General features: G+C 36.5%; 1 protein-coding gene across 2 annotated transcripts in view; it reads right to left on the bottom strand.

The window, feature by feature from the left end:
- The window catches only part of DLG1 (discs large MAGUK scaffold protein 1), a 271,867-nt gene that overhangs the window by 67,482 nt on the left and 181,798 nt on the right, over positions 1 to 22,587 (bottom strand). For both annotated transcript variants that reach the window (XM_023214799.2, XM_031935281.1), the window contains 4 exons: positions 22,245 to 22,389; positions 11,835 to 11,955; positions 8,250 to 8,430; positions 4,799 to 4,810 (listed from right to left, as the gene is read on the bottom strand). In XM_023214799.2, the coding sequence (XP_023070567.1) occupies positions 4,799 to 4,810; positions 8,250 to 8,430; positions 11,835 to 11,955; positions 22,245 to 22,389 (459 nt within the window). The remainder of the gene's footprint in view (positions 1 to 4,798; positions 4,811 to 8,249; positions 8,431 to 11,834; positions 11,956 to 22,244; positions 22,390 to 22,587) is intronic.

Here is a 22,587-nt window from a genome sequence, read left to right as displayed (position 1 = left end):
GCTTTTTCTGTGTCTACTGAGATATCATGTGCTTTATGTCCTTTATTAAGATAGTGTCTTACTTTGATTGGTTTTTCTACGTTGAACTAACCATGCATTCCTTGAATAAATTCCATTTGGTTATGGTACATCATCCTTTTTCATGCTGTTTGGATCCAGGTTGTTATTTTGTTGATTTTTACATCTATATTCACATGGGATATTGATTTGCAGTTTTTTCTTCTCGTGATGTCTTTGGTTTGGTATAAGGATAACACTGGCCACACAGAATGAGCTGGAAAAGCATTCTGCATTGCTTATTCCTTTTTGGGGAAGAGTTTGTGAATGATTGGTGTTAATTCTTTAAGTGTTTGGCAGAATGCACCAGTGCAGCCATCTGGTCCTGGGATTTTTGTGTTTTTTAAGTTTTTGATTACTAATTCAATCTCCTTACTTGTTTTAAATCTATTAAAATTTTCTATTTCTTCGAGTTAGTTTCAATAGTTCATGTCTTTCTAGAAATGTATTATAGAGTATATAACTATAAAATATATATCATCTATGAGTATATAATGATATATATTATGTCTTTTGCCTTTAGTAATAATTTTTTTCTTAAAGTGTACTTTGATATTAGTATAGCCACAGTAGGTGTCTTTTGGTTACTTTTTGTGTAATGTATCTTTTCCACCTGTTCACTTTCAACCTTGTGTCTTTCAGTCTAAAGTGTCTCTTGTAGACCTTGTATAGTTGGATTCAGTTTTTTAATCTACTCTATCAACATCTTTGGCCTTTTAACTGGAGTGCTTAATCCATTTATATTTAATATAATTACTGATAATGTAGAATTTACTTAATTTGGTGATTTGTTCTATGTCTTTTCTTTCTCTATTCCTCAATTACTGCATTATTTTTATATTAGATATTTCCTAGTGTACCATTTTAATTCCCATGTCATTTATTTCTTAGTGGTTATCTTGGATTGTAAAGTAAAAATTTAAAGCCAGAGGTGGTGGCTCTCGACTGCAATCCCAGTGACTCAGGTGGCTCAGGCAAGAGAACTGAAGCAGGAGCATCACTTGAGTACAACACTCTGACGCCTGGCTGGGCAACAAAGAGAGACACTTATCTCTCAAAACTAAAGAAAAGACATTTAGCTGGGTGTAGTGGTGCACGCCTGCAGCCCAGCTACTCGGGAGGCTGAGGCAGGTGGACTGCCCGAGTAAATAAGTTTGAGGCCGCAGTGAGCTATGATTGTGCCACTGCACTCCAGCCTGGGTCACAGAGTGAGAGGCTACCTCTAAAAATAAACAAGTAAACAAACAAACAAACAAACATTTTATGAGAACCAAGTTTCTTTACCCCCTTGTGGTGGTGTCATATTAATTATATGTTTATACAATGTGTGCACATCAATTTGTAATTATTGCTTTATTCAGTTGTTTTTAAAATCAGATTGGGGAAAAAAAGAGTTGCATATAAAATAATACCCTTATGTTGTTTTATATTTACCTATGTGGTTGCCTTTACTTATGCTCTTTATTTCTTCATGTGGATTTGAGTTACTCTCTAGTTTCCTTTCACCTTAGTCTGAAGGATTTGCTTTATTATTTCCTATAGGGCAGGTTTTTGAGAGACGAACTCCTTCAGCTTTTGTTTATCTGGCAATGTCCCAATTTCTTCTTTGTTTCCAGAAGACAGTTTTGCTGGATATAGAGTTCTAGTCAACAAAGTTTTTTTCTTTTCAGAATTTTGAATATGTTATTTCACTGCTTTCTGACCTCCACGGTTTCTGATGAGAAATCAGTTATTAATCTTGTTGAGGATCCCTTGCATGTGATGAGTTCTTTCTTTCTGCTTTCAATATTCTGCCTTCGGCTTGAGACAGTTTGATTGTAATGTGTCTATGTTGGGTCGGGCGCGGTGGCTCAAGCCTGTAATCCCAGCACTTTGGGAGGCCGAGACGGGTGGATCACGAGGTCAGGAGATCGAGACCATCCTGGCTAACATGGTGAAACCCCGTCTCTACTAAAAAAATACAAAAAAACTAGCCAGGCGATGTGGCGGGCGCCTGTAGTCCCAGTTACTCGGGAGTCTGAGGCAGGAGAATGGCCTAAACCCGGGAGGCGGAGCTTGCAGTGAGCTGAGATCCGGCCACTGCACTCCAGCCCGGGCTACAGAGCAAGACTCTGTCTCAAAAAAAAAAAAAAAAAAAGTGTCTATGTTGTAGATCTCTTTAAATTAATTCAACTTGGAGTTCATTGAGGTTCTTGGATTAATGGTTTTAATCAAGTTTTAGAAGTTTTGGGTATTTATTAAAATATTCTTTCTTCCTTTTTCTCTCTTTCCAATCCTTCACACACTCCCATTATGTTGGTAAACTTGATAGTATCCCGTAGGTCTCTGAAACTGTTAATTTTTCTTCATTCTTTCTTTCTTTTGCTGTTGTTCAGTTCTTCAGCATCAAAATCTCAATTGACCCATCTACAAGTTTGCTGATTCTTTCTTCTGCCAGCTCAAATCTGCTGTTGACCTTGTCTAGAGAATTTTTCATTTAAGTTACTGTACTTTTCAACTCCAGAATTTCTATTTGGTTCTTACATATAATTTCAAATTCTTTATTGATATTTTTTACTTGGTGAGATATTGTTCCTTTACTTTCATTTCAGTCTATCAGCTAGTTTTCTTTTATTCCTTGAACATATTTAAAACACCTGGTTTAATGTCTTTGTCTAGTACGTTCAATGTCCGACCTCCCCTAGGAACAATATCCATTGATTGTGTTTTTCTCCTGCACAGGGGCCATACTTTTTTTTCTGCTTTCCTCACAATTTTATGATGAAAAATAGGCATTTAAAATAAATATAATATGGCAACTCTGGATAGCAGAACTCTCCTCTTATCTAGACTTGTCATTGCTGTCTGTTAGTGAGTTTTCTTAATGTTACAAAGTCCGTATTCTTTGGCTTGTCTGGCCACTGAAGTCTCTGTCTGGTTAGCTTAGTGGTTCGTTAATGACTGAACAGATATTTCCTTAAATGCCTGAAACTTATAAATCATCCACTCTTTTCCAAGGGCTACATGTGCATTTTGGGGGCCCACTTTAACACTCTGATAAGCAGTTAACAACTGCCTGAAATCGCTTGCGCAGAAGCTCATGATCAGGTAGAGGTGACAGTTTAAGGCCTTTTCTGATCTTTCCTGAGCGTGCGCACATCCCTGAACATGTGTGTGGCCTTCTGGTTCCAAGGACTACACTGGAGGTTTTCAAAGGCCTTATGCAGAATTCATTCCTCCCATTTTCCTGTTACATTTTTTGATTGGTCTACTATTCCCTAGTGCTTTCAGGGCATTTCCCTAGAGAAGCTCAGTAAGCATTGACATTTTAAGGTTACTGATACATACTGCTCAACATGATGCTGTATTTAACTGCACTCACACTAGGGTGAGCTACTTCCCTGGACTAGCTGAGACTTCCAGTTTTAGAATCGAGACCACAGGTTTCCAGACACGGGGCATTCAGTTCTAAAACCATGACTGTTCTGGGCGAACGAGGTTGAGCTGGCTGGTCTCACACACTTTAGCACGGTGCCAATGACCTATATAAAGTGGTTCCAAATGGACAATTTAAAAACGTCTATTACCGAACTCTAGGCTAAATGAAAATTTATTTTGACATAAAGTGTGAAGTGAGGCTCTAAGCTAATTTTATTTCCCTAAATAACTAGGTAATATGCTCAACAATATTTATCTTTTAAGTCCATTCCTTACCACTAACTTTTCCTTATCATACTGTAACTTTAATAAATTACAGTATATTTTATAATGAAATGTAGCATCTGAACAGCTCAGCTGAAAGGATTTTGCTTACCGTATAAATCATGAAACCACTACCCCCAACAAGACATGTATCTTTTCCATCAATGTTCAACTGTGCACTTCTACAGTCAGTCCCAATCACTGGCAACCACTTTCTGACTTACAGCACAAGTTAGTGTTACCTGCTCATGATGATCATGTAACTGGAATTATATGGTATGTATTTTTGTTACGTGTTTTGCTCAATATAATTGTTTTGTGTTTCAGCAGTTGTTCCTCCTAATTGCTGAGTAGTATTACATTGCGTAAACATACAATTGAGCCATTTTCCTGTTGATGGAAAGGGGGGTCATTTCAAGATCTAGATGATTATGAATAAGGCTGTTAAGAATGTTCTTGTCAAAGTGTTTTTGTCGATGTACGCTTTCATTTGTCCTGGGTAAAACCTGGGTGATAAGATTAGATGTATGTTTAACTCCTTAAAAACCTTCCTAAAAGTTCTTGTAGTGGGTATATACCACTTTACATGTCCACTAGTAGTCAATGAGGGTTGCAGTTGCTCCATATCCTCATCAGTGAATGATGCTATTTTTTTCTTTTGTGGTTCAACTAAATGGGATATCGTATTTCATTATGACTTCAAGAATACCTATTTTTATCTAGGCAAATTCAACCTTTTTTAGTGTCTAGTTAAGTTTTGGCAAATGTGAATTTCGTGCAGCCACCCACAATCAAAATATAGAACAATTACATCACTCTGATTCGAATCCCTACAAGCCTCTTCATTCATCGTGGTCTGTGCACTTCTCTGATGGCTAATGTTAAGCACCTTTTCACGTGCTTACTGGCCATTCACTATCTTTTGTGACGTATCTGCTCAAGTCTTTTGTGCAATTTTTAATTGGGTTACTCATCTTTTTATTGTCGATTTGTAGGAGATATTTATATATTCTGGATATAAATAGTAAGTCATGTATGTGCTGAGAATATTTTTTACCACTGTGTGGCTTGCCTATTTGGTTTTTTATCTTTCTTTTTTTTTTTGAGACAGGGTCTTGCACTGTTGCCCAGGCTGGAGTGCAGTGGTGGGATCAAAGCTCACTGTAGCTTCAAACACCTAAGCTCAAGTGATCCTCCTGCCTTAGCCTCCCACGTAGCTGGGACTACAAGTGCCTACCACTATATCTGGCTAAAAAAAATTTGTTTTTTCAAAGATAGGTCTTGCTATATTGATCAGGCTGGTCTCAAACTCCTGGCCTCAGGCGATCTTCCTGCTTCAGCCTCCTAAGTCACTGGAATTATAAGCAAGAGTCACCTCACCCAACGTTCTTGGTTTCTTAATGTCTTCTTCTTTATGGTTAGTGTTTTATGCATTTTGTTCAAGGAACTGTTACCTCCCCTAGGCCCGCAAACATAGTCTCTGATACTTTCTTCTAGGAAGATTATGGTTCTGAGTTTTACATTTAGATCTGTAATCCATCTAGAATTAAATTTTATGTCTGGAGTAAGACTGGTTTAGGTTTATAACTTTATATACAGATACCTAAGTATTACAGCACCATTTGTTAAAAAGATTTTCCCTTCTCTATTGAACTGACTTGGTAGCCCTCTGGTACTATTTAGGAAATTTGTCTAATCCACATTCACTAAGATTTTCTTTTATGTTTTCTTTTAGAAGTTTAGTTCTATGGTCCATTTCAAGTTAATTTTTCTATACGACATGAAGTAAGAAATGAGATTCTTCTTCTTTTCCTTGTGTCTGCTTGTTCTATCAATTAAAGAAGAGGGCATTTAAATCTCCAAATGTGACTGTAGATTTGTCCATTTCCTTCCTCAGTTCTGATAATTTATACTTCATGTATTTTGAAAATATTACTAGGTATGTTTTCTTGATGAAATGACACTTTCATAATTCTCGCTGCTTTTATAATTATGAAATCTATGTACAATAACATTATTTGTCTTAAATTCTATTTTGTGTCATATTAAGACAGTAGCTTTAGTATGCTATTTGCATAGTGTACCTCCTTTCACTCTTTCACTTACAATACATGAGCCTTTATATTTAAAGTAAATTTCTGATAAACAGTATATAGTTTGGTCTTGCTTTTTTGAACCAAGCTGACAATTTCTGCATCTTAAAATCGTAGCTTTTAAGATTAGATAGACATGAAAATTTAAGCTGCCATAGTTTCAGATTAGATACAGTTAAGATATAGGCACGATATAGATAAGGCATAGTTTCAGATTAGATATAGATAAGATATAGTTAAGATAAGATACAGTTATAGGTAAGATACAGATAAGATATAGCTTCAGATTAGATACAGATAAGAAAATTTAAGCTGCTACAGTTTCAGCTTTTTGGGAGGCTCAGGCAGGAATACCGTTTGAGCCCACAAGTTTGGGCTATAATGGTGCTCTATGATCGTGCCTGTGAATGGCCACTGTACTCCAGCTCAGGCAATACGCTGAAGCCCTAGCTCTTAAAAAATGAAAGAAAGAAAAGAAAATTTATAAACTTGAATTACAAGGAGACAGAGTTGTAACTATGAAATTGGGGTTAAAAGACATGAAAAACAGATTAACATCCACTAATAGGAGTTTAGGGACAGAGTACACACAACATGGGAAAGACAAAATTTGAAAAGACAATGGCTAAGTCTCCAGAATTGATGAAAGAAGTTTTTAGAATTGATGAAAGACATGACTCCTCTGATTCAGTAGGCATAATGAATTCCAAACAGAACAAATAATATGCTACACACAGACATAGTTTCACATTTTAGTGAAACTGCAGCACATCAAAGACAAAGTATCTTAAAAGCAACCAGAAACCACCCCCCTACAAATCACCTACAAATAAGAAAGTAGACCTTTTTTGTTAAATAGAAACAAAACACACCAGACAACATAAAATAGTATCTTCAAAATACTGAGAGATAACAGCTATCAACCTGTAATTCTAGATTGAACTAACTTTTAAAGTGAAATAAAATAAAGATACTTTCAGATAAAGTCTAGAATAGTTATGATTAAGGAACCATTGCTGAAAGCACAAACCAAGGGCTTGCACACCTATGGTGCATTTAGATATCTGAAGGGCATTTTTGCTTTTTACAATGACTAGGGAGTTTTACTCGCATGTAGCATGCACATCTACCAGCACGTATATGAAAACTTTGAGAAAAGGGAAATTTTTGGCGGGGTGTGGTGGCTCATGCCTGTAATCCCAGCACTTTGGGAGGCTGAGGCGGGAGGCTCATGAGGTCAGGAGATCGAGACCATCCTGGCTAACCCAGTGAAACCCCGTCTCTACTAAAAATACAAAAAAATTAGCCAGGCGTGGTGGCAGGTGCCTGTAGTCCCAGCTACTTAGGAGGCTGAGGCAGGAGAATGGCGTGAACCCAGGAGGCGGAGCTTGCAGTGAGACGAGATTGTGCCACTGCACTCCAGCCTGGGCAACAGAGCGAGACTCCATCTCAAAAAAAAAAAAAAAAAAAAGAAAGAAATAAAGAAAAGGGAAATTTTCTATAATGAGCAACAGTCCTACAAAACAAATAACTGTCCAATCCAAATGCCGTTAGTGGCCCACTGAGAAACACAGAAGGAGGAAGATACAAGATGGGATGGTAAACAAAAATTGAATGACCTGTGGATTAACTTTTAATAAACAAAAACAAAAATTACAATTTATGGGTATAAACATGAAACAGAAGTGAAATACTAGACATGGCATGATTAGAATTAAAGTTTCCCAAACTCTGTGTGTCACAGTAGAACTATTGGTAAGTTTTAGCCGAAAATAGTAGAGGTAACAACATAAGCACACAAATTGAAAGTAAAAAGAGGAGAAAAGATGACACAAATATCAAGCCAAAAAAAAAAAAAAAATCAGCCACATTAATATCAGACAATACAGATTCTAGGGCAAAACCACTATTATAAGTCAAGATGTTCATTACATGATAACGACTATAAAACTATGTGTACCTAATAACACAATTTCAAAAGACATACTAAAAAAAGCTAGTGCTATGAGGATCAACTGTTGAACCCATATTTGGGTAGTTTTAAAAAAATCGTATTTGGATAGCTTTAAAAACCTCAATAGATCAAGAAGATAGATCAAGAAGGAGAAGGTAACAGATTAAAGTATAAAGAAGTACACAAGTAACAAGCTTACTACACAAGTAATAGACGTATAGCGATCGTTTCAGTCAATGAATAGAGAACACACATAATTTCTTCAAGCACATTTAAAAAAACTGACCCCTTAGAAGAATCAAACATCAAAAGAAAACATATCATACAATAATATATTCTCTGACACTACAATTCTACAATTAAGCTGTAAAATGGTAAGAAGATAAACAAGCTAACCCTGTTACTTTAGGATGTTAAAAAAAAGACCTTGCTTTAAAAATAGGTCCAGTGAAAATAATAAAAACATGATCCTGACTAACATGTCTTACCGATATAATACGATCTCCTTTTCTGAGCTCTCCACTTAGATCAGCAGGTCCTCCGGCTAAGATAAAGGAAATAAATATTCCTTCTCCATCTTCTCCTCCTACAATGTTGAAACCAAGGCCCGTTGAGCCACGATGAAGAACAACTTTTCTAGGTTCCCTAAAATTTAAAAAAATATTGAGTATCTTGGAAATTTTATATAAAACCTGACATTCTATCAGTGAGAACTACCTACTGATAATTTTTATGTTGTCAAACTACAAAGAAAGCTAGATAAAATATAAATGGTTTTTCTAAAACTATGGGATAAAGAGATTCTAAGCCTAAAAATCAAAGGAAAAAATCTAATTTTATATAAAAGCAAAAAAATTTGCTATATAAAACAGAAATGAAACCAAAACAGAAAAAAAAGTGGAAATTTAAAAATATTAATATGAGCTTATCAGGAAATACACACACTCATGAAAAGCTGATGTTGCACACACTTTATTACCTTCAAAGCAATCACTCCCCCTACTTACATGTCTAAAAGGCAGCTATCCTTTTGTCTTAGAGAATGTAGGCCCTTTCTCCAGTCTCAAAGGGGTGAACCGTAACCAACCTAAGCGAGCCATTGCAATCCTGTCCCCTTTGCTAAGGTGAGAGTATAACCCCATTCTAGCCTCTGGTAAACGAAGGGAAATTTTACTGTCATTTTCTAAAGACAGACAAACCTTATCAAGGACAAAGCGTCTTTGCTACCTTTCTTTCCTCAAAAAACAAAATAAAACAAACAAACCCCCACACGACTGACTAATACAATCCCTTTACTGGTCTGGACATATTCTAGTCAGGAAGGTGAAACCAAGAGTATACCAAAGACACCATGGGCCTAAGGTTGCTATACTAACCTTGGAATTGCCCATCTTCAGGCTTTTTATATGAAATAATTAAAACCTATCTGCAGGGGCACAGGTAGGTTTCATCATATTGGTGATGTTTTATTTCCTGTATTAGATGATGAATTCTGGGTTTAGTGTTCCTATCATGCTTTAAAATGTGTATGAATTAGGATTTTATATTAGGAAATTATACTTGATTAAAAAATACTCAGCTGAAATTCAACAGTATTTCCAGGGGAAAATACACTCTGATTTTCAAATAATATAAGCACATGAAAAGGTGCTCAACATCATTAGTCACTAGGGAAACAGATATAAAAATAATGAGACACTTCAGGTCTACTAGGATGGCTATAAAAAAAACCCACAAAATAAAATAACAAGTGTTGATGAAGATGTAAAGAAATTACAACTCATACATTACTGATGAGAATATGAAATGGTGCAGGCACTACGAAAAACAGTTTGGTGGTTCCTCAAAAAGCTAAGATAGCATTACCATACGACCCAGCAATTCCACCCTTAGGTATATATCCCAAGTAACTGAAAGCAGTGATTTGGACAGATACTTGCATATCAGTATTTATTACAGCATTCCTCACAATAACCAAAAGGTTAAAATAACTCAAGTGCCCATCATGAGATGAATAAACAAAATGTGGCACATAGTACTGTCATAAAAACAAATGAAATTCTGATACATGCTAACAAATGAGTGTATCTTGAAAACATTACTGTAAGTGAAACAGGCCAGTCACAAAAGGACAAATATTATATGATTCCACTTATATAAACTATCCAGAATAGGCAGATTCATAGAGACAAAAAGTAGATGAAAGGTTACCAAAGGTTAATTACTGCTTAATGGTCACAGAGTTTGTCTGAAGTAATGAAAAGGTTTTGGAAATAGTGATGGGTGCACAAAATTGTGAATGCAATTAACACTACTGAATTGTACACTTAAAAATAGTTAAAATGTCATATTTTGTTATATATATTTCACTATAATTTTTAAAAACTGATGTAATATACCACAAATTGAATTGTATACTTTAAACAGCTGAAATTTATGGTATGTCAATCATATCTCAATTAAGCTGTTAAAAAATAAACTTTAGAACCAAAGTGTAGGTGTGTTGTGATTTTTTTTTTTTACTTTTTTGATATTGGTAACATCTGAAAGACTGCTTAAGGCCAAATTGTGAAGAACGTGTAATGTTGGAAAGATTTTGTACTTCATTATTACAAAGCAGTGTGATGATCAAAAGGGAGTGGCAAAAGATACACCATTTTAAGAAGATATATCCAGTAATGAAGCACCTGATTTTCACAGAAAAGTATGAAAACAGGTCATCTTGTTATGCAATAATACTTCAAAGTCCAATGCAATATTCTAGACAAGAGTTCAAATGAAGAAGCATGAGGAACAGTAATCAAGGTGCAAATATAACTTATTTTTTAGTCTGCAAAATATGCAAAGAGATGAAACACTAGATAAGCCATTCACTATTATAGTTTCCCTCTTTGCTGCCTTAAATAGGCACTATTAGAAAGTAACAAAAATAAATGGCAATGAAAGGTCACTCTAGAAGCACTGCCTGAAGACTAGCAGCCTTGGATATTCCTATTACAATCAAATTAGAACACTATTCTTTCTGCTAATTTTCATCCCAAACACAATTACTGACAACCTATTAAGTTTCCAACATTGCTAATTCTTTATGAAAGAAAAGAGACAGCACTCTTTATCTGTCCTTAAGATCATTGCCTAGAATCAGGAGTCTGATTAAGTAAAAAATAATAATAATGCTAACAATAATGTAATCAATAAACGTTAAGAACAGACGTTACTTGGTACGTATTTTAATGTTGAATCTATAATATAAAAGACATGTACAAATTATAAAGCAAACTGTACGGTGTCTTATTACTATATTGAATAATATGAAAAAGATCTACAATGCTTTTTCTCCAATGTTTTTCTACCTCATTAGAATTCTTTGGGACTAAAAAGATAGTTAATCTATAAATTTCAGTGCAGTTAGTAATTTTAGATGAAAGTAAATTTTGTGTGTCAGAGTATCAAGGATATACAGCAAACAAACGAACAAACCAACCAACCAACCCACCAGCCAGACAAAGGGGCTCACGCCTGTAATCTTAGTACCTAGGGAGGCAGATATAGGAGGAGAGCTTGAGTCTAGGAGTTGGAGGATGCAGTGACTTACGTTCATACCACTGCACTCCAGCCTGGGCAACAGAGTAAGACACTGCTGCTAAAACCAAACCAAACCACCACTTGTGGAATTCTGAACACAAACTCAAGTAACTGCAATATTTTTACGGTATATATTAGATAAGGAACATATAAAATGTTACTTTAAAATAGGCAAGAGAATTTTCTTAACTTAGTTTTACTAAGCTAATTCCTAAGGACAATTTACCAAGCCTTAAAGAAAAGCAGTATTAATTTTAAAAAAGGAGCAGTAATTTATTTGAAAAATAAAATTTTTATATTTCAGGCTCTTCAATGAATCCTCCAAAGGAAAAAATTAAGCTGTAAGCTCACTAACTGTCAATAAATTTTTTTAGTCCTAAAACTTGTGGCTATCTTACATGGCTGATTAAAATTCAATTTAATAGTTGATTTTATGTAAGAAGAATGAATGTTAACTTCCTTACCTTGTAATTTCATCATCTCCAAGCACTGCTTTAGAAACTGGTGAGTATCTGGCTGGTGATGCTGGTGTCTGGCCCAAGAAGGAAGATGGGCTAACATGGTTATCGACAGGCTGAGAAGAAGCTTCAAAATAAAGTGAAAAATACTTCAAAAACGAAACAAGCCAATCAGTATTCCATTTATGAGTGGTTAATGTGTAATTTATATTCACTCCTTTGTATATCAGAATTTGGTAATGAGAATTTATTCATCAGCTAAAAAACTGGATGCTATGTTGTCCAGGTTAGTCTCAAACTCCTGTCCTGAAGTGATCCTCCCACCTCAGCCTCCCAAAATGCTGGGATTACAGGCATAAGCCACCACACCCAGATTACTATTTTAAAGAATTACATACAGTCTAAATTTGATTGTGAATAATAAAACCAGAGGCTTTCCAATAAGTGCAAAAAGACTATGTCCTTATACTATCTCACATCTCTCAACCTAATTTACATCTATTCTTTTAAATTCACCCATAGAAGAATAAAAACCTGGTAAAAAGCAAAAATGAAAAATAAGCAAAAACCATCATCCAGGCGTAGTGGCTCACGCCTGTGATCCCAGTACTTTGGGAGGCCAAGGCAGGTGGATCACCTGAGGTCAGGAGTTCGAGACCAGCCTGGCCAACATGGTGAAATCCCGTCTCTAACAAAAAAATACAAAAATTAGCCAGGCATGGTGGCGTGGCCTGCAGTCCCAGTTACTCGGGAGGCTGAGGTGGGAGATCTCTTGAACCTGGGAGGTGGAGGTTGCAGTGAGCCGAGATTGCATCACTGCACTCCAGCCAGGGTGACAGAGTGAGAGCCCCTGTCTCGAGAAAGACAAAAAGAAAAAAAAAAAAAAAAGAAAGAAAAAATTATCCGTTGGTTCATTTCAATAGTAAGAAATACCACATATAGCTTTTCCATTCTAGCAAAAGCTAATAACAGAAAATTATGAAGTGATTCCTGACCATGCTTTCCAAAGACCCAGGTAGGTAACACATGGCAGTTGTAGCTTTCGACACAAGACACTTGAATTATTTCAGTCATTACCAAAACACAGAGGAAGCAATATTTAACTTTCTAGAGGCTTTAACTATGATAAAGTTACAAAGCACTTCAAAAGTAGCTGTATTATTTAATTATCCAACATAAATCTCTTTTTTATTAAATTAGAGCATATCTTCTATGGAGAGAAACAGTATACTACACACTGGAGTATAAAAATGTAGGAATCATTAGTTCAAATTACTATATTGGCCAGATAGATAACATAAAGGAATAAAGTGATCTGAATGAAAGACAACAGGAAATGACTGAACCTGTGGTGCTTGAGAGATGCAGTATGTCTACTGATATCACAGGTTTGCAGTACCCAACAGCAGTTGTTTCCTATCCCAGTTCATCTCTAAGATGCTCTTTTGTATTTGAGCCAAAGGACTTTCTACCAACGGCTCTTAACTTCAAAAGTCCAAAGTCTTTCCTGGGTGGTAAGAATATGTGATTTTCAAGTGAACTGGTGTGTAGCCCTCAAACAACAGATAACCACGTGAACCTCTACTTTTAAAAATCCAGAGTTTACTGCTTTTTGACTCTTAAATTTTTTTGTTGCATTTTCATATTTAGATGAAACAAAAAACAACTAGACAAGAAATTCAGTCAAATGCCCCAACCAGAAAATACACATTTTCCCTGACACATCCAGACTATGTGCCAATGCATCCTTGCTGGGGCAGTTAATCTCACATGTAACGCATACTCTTAGACAACAGGGACTACAAATTAATGTTCCTATGAAAGAAATGACGGCCTCAAAGAAGGATCAGATAAAATAGTACTATTTCTTATACCCCAAATCTTATGTAAAAAAGTCCCCCAGAGAAGCACAAAACAAGGATGCCTATTTCATTTTTCTTATATATTAAGATTAATGATTCAACACCTCGAAGATTTTATAGAAAAGCAAGTAGAGGAGCTTGAAGTGGAAACGGGAAAAGACTGGTGGCCAAACCAGAAGTTTAGCAAGGCCATGAAGCTAAAGAGAGTATAAGTTAAAAGTGAGAAGATACATAATGTAAAAAACAAAAGCATTTTAATGCCAGCAGAGAACCTGTATTCTCTGTTAGATTCAACAGACTTCTTTTTTTTCTACTTTTATTCCTGAGTATCATATTTCAATTACCTTATTTTGATTATAAACATTGTGGCTCTTTATCTTCTATAGTTCATGTATAACTTCTATAATCTTCTCTATTTCTTTTACTATTCTTGCTAAAAATATTTTTCAAACTAGTACATAAATTGTTTTCCAATTTTGACATCTGCTCACTTGCAAGGTTGCCTCTGTGAGAAACATCCCTCCATCAGTGCTTGACAATCACTACACAAAAAAATCAAATGTTATCTAGTCCTCTTAGGTAATAAGAGACAGAAAATCTGAACACACTTGTATCTGCTAAGGAAAATGCATTCAGAACTAAAATCCTTCCCAAGAAAACTCCAGGGCCAGATAGATAGATAGCTTCATTGGAAAATTCAACAAAACATCTAGAGATGAAATAACATTCTGAAACATTACAAGACGGAAAAATTTCAGGACACTATCATAAGTTCATGCTTGTGAACACAGATGTACAACCCTAAACAAAATACAAGCAGTTCAAAATCAATGATATATAATATGTATTATAATGATGTGGGTTCCCCCCCCACCAACAAATGACTGGTTTAACACTAGAAAATCAATGTAACTTATCACATTAACAAAATAAAAGAGAAAAATCATCTCAATCAATAATTGGATGAAATTCAATACTCACAAGATAAAAACTCCCCATAAACCAGGAATAAAGGTTAACTTCCTTAATATAAAAAGGTATCTACAGAAGACCTGATGGTAACACCATATACAATGGTGAAATACTGTTTCCCCCAGTTTGTGAACATGACAGTGATATTAATTATCACCATTTCTGTTCAACACTGAGCTGGAGGTCTCACCAATGCATCAGATGAGAAAAAAGAAAATGAACAGTATAAAGATAGGAAAGAAGGAAGTAAAATTCATTGTTCACAGATGACATGGTTATATATGCATAGACAATCTGAAAGATCTATAAAACCTAATATTAACAAATTTAGCAAGATTGTTGACTAGGCAATTAATATACAAAACAGATCATATTTCTTATGTATCAGTTAAAATTAGAAACATTTAAAAAGTAGTACATTTATAATAGCATGAAAAACATCAAGTACCTAGGACTAAATCTAACATACAAAACCTCTACTATACAACACTGCAGAGAGAATGTAAGAAGGACCTCAATAAATGAAGAGATACTCATATTCAGGAACTGATTAAGAAACTCAATTTAGTTCTTCCTAAACCGACCTGTAATTTTTGGATCCTAAAATTAAAAAGGAAATTTAAAGACCCAACATAATCTTGGACAGTAACAAAATTAAGATTTACTTTAAATCAACATTTATCATAAAATTATGATAAGAGACTGCAGGTGGCACAAAGATAAATAGTTCAATGAAACAGAGGAGCCTAGAAATAGGTTCATACATATGTGGTCACTTAAAAGCACCAATGCAATTCAGAGGCAGAAATGGTCTTTCAATAAATGATGCTGGATCAATTATATATCCGCATATTAAAAAATCTCTCATTACATGCAAAAATTAGATCAAAGTGGATCAGATCTAAATGGGAAGGGCAAAATAATAAAGCTCCTAGAAGTCCCTTATGACCTAAGGATAGGAAAAATTTCAATGGGTCACTAAAAGCTCTACCTTAAATGAAAGGACTGATAAGGACTTAAAAAATTTTATCCATCAAAAAGCACCATTTTTTGAGGGGAAAAGGGAAAACAAACTCAGTGAAGACATCTGCAATAGATATAACTGATTAGAGTTATTTCTCAAATACATAAAACTTTCTTCAAATCAAGAATAAAACCAATAGAAAAATGTAAAAAGATCTGAACAGACACTGCGTCGAACAAGAGAGTCAAAGCAATAAGCACAGGCAAAAAATACTGAAAATCATTAATCATCAGGAATAACCAGCAATAAATAATCATCAATAAAATAATGAGATAACTTTATACATATCCATACTATTCATAATTAAAAATGTGGATAATACCAAGGGTTGGTTAGGATGTAGAAGAACTGGGGTATTGTCTCCTATACTGTTTAAATTTTTTTTTTTTTTTTTGAGACAGAGTCTGGCTCTGTCGCCCCAGCTGGAGTGCAGTGGCACGATCTTGGCTCACTGCAAGCTCTGCCTCCCAGGTTCACGCCATTCTCCTGCCTCAGCCTCCCGAGTAGCTGGGACTACAGGCACCCACACCACCTCGCCCAGCTAATTTTTTTTTTTTAGCAGTATCAGCTGGAAACTAAACATATGCCTACCCTATAACACAGTAATCTCACTCCACGAGAAATGAGTGCTTATGTCTGACAAGGATGTGCAAAAATAGCCACAGCAGCTATACTCATAAAAGATCAAAACTGTAAGTGACTCAACAGTAAAATGAAAAAAATTGTCATATACTTATACAATGGAATAATACACAGCAATTTTAAGAAGCCACCTGACTGATTATTAAGCTAAACTCTTAAAATTGGTACCCTTACTGAATATATGTTTTAGTTCAATTAAAAATTAAATAAAGAGGTCAGGTGCAGTGGCTCACGTCTGTAATCCCAACACTTTGGGGGAGCTGAGGCAGGATCACTTGAGGTTAGGAGCTCAGGCAACATAGTGAGACCCCCATCTCTACAAAACAATTTTAAAAATCAGCTGGGCATGATGTCCTAGACACTTGGGAGGCTGATGTGGGAGCATCGCTTGAGCCCAGGAATTCAAGGCTACAATGAACTACAATTGTGTCACTGCACTGCAGCCTGAACAACTGAGTGAGATCATGTCTCAAATAAAAGAATATTTTTATAGACTTTCCCCATCTCTTTACTGGTTTTTTTTTTTTTTTTTTTTTCCTTACAGAGTCTTGCTTTGTTGCCCAGGCTGGAGTACAGTGGTGCAATCTCAGCTCACTGCAACCTCCGCTTCCCGGGTTCAAGCAATTCTCCTGCCTCAGCCTCCTGAGTAGCTGGGACTACAGGCACTTGCCACCATGCCTGGCTAATTATTTGTATTTTTAGTAGAGACGGGGTTTCACCATGTTAGCCAGGATGGTCTCGATCTCCTGACCTCGTGATCCTCCCGCCTCGGCCTCCCAAAGTGCTGGGATTCCCAGCGTGAGCCACTGCGCCCGGCCTCTTTTTTAAGAGCTAGGTCTCATTATGTTGCCCAGGCTGGAGTGCAGTGGTTACACACAAATGCAATAATAGTGCACTATATCCCCCAAACTCCTGGGTTCAAAAAACCCTCCTGCCTCGGCCTCCCAAGTAATTGGGGCCACAGGCACGCACCATTGTGCCTGGCTTTTTTCCTTTTTGATGTGAAGAAGTCTTAACATGGCAGGAAAATCAGCTCTTGGTGATATCAAGTAGAGAAAAGGGGCAGTGTCAGAGAGGTATCTTAAGATTGTAGGAAGGTCTCTCCTACTTCCTTAAGATAAGGAGTATGTAAACATGTTCGTGTGCTGATGGTAATGATCCAGTAGACAGAGAGTCTCATTACGCAAAAGAGAGAAGGGACAGCTACAAGAACAATCCTCTCTGCAGACAATAAATAATGACATTCAGTACACAAATGGAAGACCTGCTTTTCAACAGAACAATCACAGGGACTCCCATTATAACACAAGTGAAAGTGGAGTTTTGGGGGGAAGATATAGTTACATGGGTATATCTGAAAGTGGAAAAATAAGGAAAATCTTTTCTAGGTGCTTATATGAAATATGAAGTGAGATAATCACTTACGACTGAATAGTAGATGGCAAGTGAAGGTTTGAGGGGAGGGAAAAATTCTTAGAGTGGGAGAGTGAATTCGGGAAATGTAGTAGGACTGCAGGCAAGAATAAGGCACCAAATAAGGCACCATCTATGATTATGGCCATACGTCAAAAGCATAGTTTTGTGCTCTTTTTCAGCCACGTTCTGCTTTTTAGGAACCATAAATGAAACAGCAGAGTTTGGCTGCACCAGTGTTGGGGGATTCTGCTACGAAGAGGGGGCAACGGACTTGAAGATGTGCAATGAAGTGAACATGATGATAAATCATGGAATCTAAGCTAATACAAATAGAAACATTGAGACAAGGGGCAACAAATTAATAACGTCAAATGACTGAAGGTCAACATGAGGTCGAATTGCTAGAATACAGGTGAATGAACTGAGGGTTGTAGTCACAGAATGGGATGATTAAACTGATATTTTAGAGGTGATGAAAGTGTTAATAATTATAGATAATAAAATCTAAAGTACTATCTTGGAAGCAAGTAACTGAGTTGAAGCGGAGGGCAGGATAGTCAGAAAGAGATGAAGAAACCAGAAAGTCAGGGTGTTGGATGAAACATTAGTGTGGTTTCTGGACATGACCAGGAACGACAGCATGAATAATAGTGGCAAAATGACAGTGGGCCTGCGCGCTGAAGTGGGCCTGCGTGACTAAAGCCAGATTGATGAGGAGAACACTAGATCACCACAGCCAGGGACAGGTAGTAAGGTGAATGGCCTGACAGCAGGGTGACAGTGAGGGCTTCAGAAGAACTGATAAGTAAAAATCACTCACGTAAAAAAATTTTAAACACAAACGCTTTTTAAAAAACACAAATAAATTGTTTATGAATTGCATACGCAGAAGTGTACAACAAAACCAACATCTATAGTTGTCTAAGAAGGGAAGAGAATGGAAGCAAAACATTAAGTTGAAACTGCAAGGTGAAATTCAGGTTTTTCATAATGCTTTATTAGTTCAACAACAGAAGGGGGAAAAGTAACATAACCGGCTGGGTGCGGTGGCTCATGCCTACATAATCCCAGCACTTTGGGAGGCCGAGGTGGGCGGATCATCTGAGGTCGGGAGTTCGAGACCAGCCTGAACAACATGGAAAAATGCCGTCTCTACTAAAAATACAAAATTAGCTGGGAGTGGTGGCGTGTGCCTGTAATCCCAGCTACTGAGGCCAGAGAATGGCTTGAACCCAGGAGACGGAGGTTGTGGTGATCAGAGATTGCGCCACTGCACTCCAGCCTGGGCAACAGAGCAAGACTCTGCCTCAAACAAAACAAAACAAAACAAAACAACAAAAATACATATATAGAATATAAAATAAGAAACCTAAAAATACATAAGTACTTTAAGAACAATTTAATCAACTGCAACACAACTGAACTGCATACGAATGTAAGCACTAGGACCCAAAAGTACAAAGATAAATAGTATCTGTCCTCACGTACCTAAGAGCATAGAAAATACCCTAAGTTTTAGATATATTGTAAGTCAGTGTTTCTCAAAGTGCAGGCCATGAACTAGCAGCACCAGAAACATCAGAATCACAGGCATACCTCAGAGAATTATAGCTGCATACTACAGCGATAAAGCAAATATTGCAATAAAGACTGTCATATGAATGTTTTGGTTTCCCAGTGCATGTACAAGTTATGTTTACACTATATTAAGGAATAGCATTATGTCTAAAAATACAATGTACAGGCCTCAATCTAAAAATACTTCACTGCTAAAAAAAATGCTAACAATCATCTGAGCCTTCAGCAAGTTGCAATGTTTTTGCTGGTGGAGCGTCTTGCCTTGATATTGCTGGTCTTGATACTGAGGGTGGTAGTTGCTGAAGGGTGGAGTGTCTGTGTTAATTTCTTAAAATACGACAAAAATGCAGTTGGCTGCATCCACTGACTCTTCCTTTCACACAAAAGATTTCTCTGAAGCATGTGATGCTGTTTGATAGCATTTTACCCACAGTAGAACTTCTTTCAAAATTGAAGTGAATTCTCTCAAACCCTACCACTGCTTTAACAACTAAGTTTATGGAATATTCCAAAATCCTCTGTTGCTGTTTCAACAATGTTCGCATCGTCTTCACCTACCAGGAGTAGATTCCATCTCCAGAAACCACTTTCTTTTGATTACCTAGAAGAAGTGACTCCTTAGCTGCTAAAGTTTTATCATGAGGTTGCAGCAATTCAGTCTCCACTTCTAACTCTAGTTCTCTTATTATTTCTACCAATTTGCAGTAACTTCCTCCACTGAAGTTTTGACCTGGTCCAAGTCATCCAAGAGGGCTGGAATCAACATCTTTCAAACTCCTGTTAATGTTGATACTGTGACCTCCTCCCATGAATCATGAATGTCCTCAATGGCATCTAGACTGGTAAATCCTTTGCAGAAGGTTTTCAACTTACTTTGCCCAGATCCATCAGAGGAATCACTATCTATGGCAGCTATAGCTTTATGAAATGTATTTCTTAAATAGTAAGACTTGAAAGTCAAAATTATTCCTTGATCCATGGGCTACAGAATGGATGACAAGTTAGTAAGCATCAAAACGACACGGGTCTCCTTGCACGTTGCCATCATAGCTCTTGGGCAGCTAGGTGCCTTGTCTAAGAGCAGTAATATTTTGAAAGAATTATTTTTGGTGTTTTTTTTCTGAGCAGTAGGTTTCAATAATCAAAATGACACGGGTCTCCTTGCACGTTGCCATCATAGCTCTTGGGCAGCTAGGTGCCTTGTCTAAGAGCAGTAATATTTTGAAAGATTTTTTTTTGTTGTTGTTTTTCTGAGCAGTAGGTTTCAATAGTTGGCTTACAATATTCGGTCAACCATGCTGTAAACAGATATGCTGTCACTCAGACTTTGTTGTTTAAGTTACAGAGCACAGGTTTTGTTACAGTTATGCAGAACAGGTAGATGGGCTTAGCATAATTCCTTGCATTTCTGGACTGGTAAATGAGCACTGACTTCAACTGAAAATCACCAGCTGCAATAGCAACTAACGTGAAAGTCAGCCTGTACTTTGAATCTTTGAAGTCAGGCACTGACTTATCCTCTCTAGCTGTGGAAGTCCCAGAAGGTATCTTTTTCCAGTAGAAGGCTGTTTCATCTACGTTGGAAAACTGCTGTTTGGTGTAACCACTTCCATTCAGTATCTTAGCTAGATCTTCTGGGTAACTAACTTGCTGCAGCTTCTACATCAGCACTTGCTGCTTTACCTGCACTTTCATGTTACAGAGATGACTTCTTTCCCTCAACCTCATGAACCAACCCCTGCTAGCCTCACATTTCTCTTCTACAGCTTCCTCATCTCTCTCAGACTTACAGTTAGGGTCTCGTTCTGGGTGAGGCTTCGGCTTGAAGGAATCTTAGGACTGGTTTGATCTACCTAGACCACTTCAAACTTGTCCACATCAGCAATCAGACTGCTTTACTTTCTTATCATTAGTGTGTTCACTTAACAGTACTTTTAATTTCCTTCAAGAACTTTTCTTTGGCATTCACAACCTGGCTAAATGCAGCAAGAGGTCTAGCTTTCTCCCTTTACTGCCATTGGACATGCCTTCCTCACTAAGTTAAATCATTTTGACTTAAAATGAGAAATATGCAACCTGTCTTTTCACTTGAACACTTAGAGGTCATTGTAGAGTTATTAACTGGCCTAATCTCAATATTGTTGTATCCTGGGGAATAGGGAGGCCCGAGGAGAGCGAGAGAAACAGGGCAATGACCAGTCATCAGAGGAGCAGTCAGAACACACTGATCTACGAAGCCTGCTGTCTTATACGAGTGTGTGTAGCACCTCAAAACAATTAAAATAGTTAAACATCAAAAACCAGTGATCACAGATTAGTGTAACAGATATCACAATCATAATGAAAAAGTGTGAAATATTGCGAGATTTACCAAAATGTGACACAGAGACATTAAGAGACATGAAGTGAGAACATGTTACTGAAGAAAAAAATGTGTGGATAAATTTGCTCAATGCAGGATTGCCATAAACCTTCAATTTGTAAAAAATGTAGTCTCTGTGAAGTGCAATAAAGCAAGGAACAATAAAATGAGGTATGCCTGCACTTTGCTTGTTAAAAGAATGAACTGCTTGTTAAAGCAAATTTTCTGAGCTCAATTGGAAAACTATTAGAACACTTTCAATATTTGCAAATGTTCTTTAGTGACTATTATTTACATAAAAGTTTGAAAATCAACCCTTTAAATGTAAGAGTAATTACTACTATAAAATAATAAAGGTAAAAAGGATCCCCCCTTCTAATTATAAAAATTTTGACTTAAAGTAGATTTAAAAAAAAAAAAGAGTAGATTAAAATGCTTAATTGTTCCTTTAAAAATATTTGCATAATGCTTAAACTTTATTATACTGAGAACATTTCACTAATGGCCTAACAACTGAAGAAATAAGATAAACTTAAGCAAACATATGCTAAGAGACTTACAGTTGGTGATATCAGGTGGTGCATAGCCATCATTCATATACATACTTGTGGGTTTTGCCACTTTCAAATAAACAAAATCAGATGTGTTCTTTAAGGCAGTTACTGCTTCTTCATGAGTAACTTCTTCTAAACATACGTTATTCACCTAAAAACAAAATCCCAAAAGACATTTATGACATTTTCACTTGTTTTCTGAGTTTTGGAAATAATTTCGCGAAAAGAAAGGGAAAATAAGAGAGTGATTTAAGGAAAATAAAAGTATGCAGAAAGAAAATACCCATGTGTGACGTCTATCATCTCAGTAAGTTGTTCATCATGACATGTGAAGTTGTTGTATGTTAAC

Source organism: Piliocolobus tephrosceles, chromosome 2 (genome assembly GCF_002776525.5).
Source record: "Piliocolobus tephrosceles isolate RC106 chromosome 2, ASM277652v3, whole genome shotgun sequence".
Classification (NCBI taxonomy): Eukaryota; Metazoa; Chordata; class Mammalia; order Primates; family Cercopithecidae; genus Piliocolobus; species Piliocolobus tephrosceles.
This window is presented reverse-complemented; position numbering and strand designations above follow the sequence as displayed.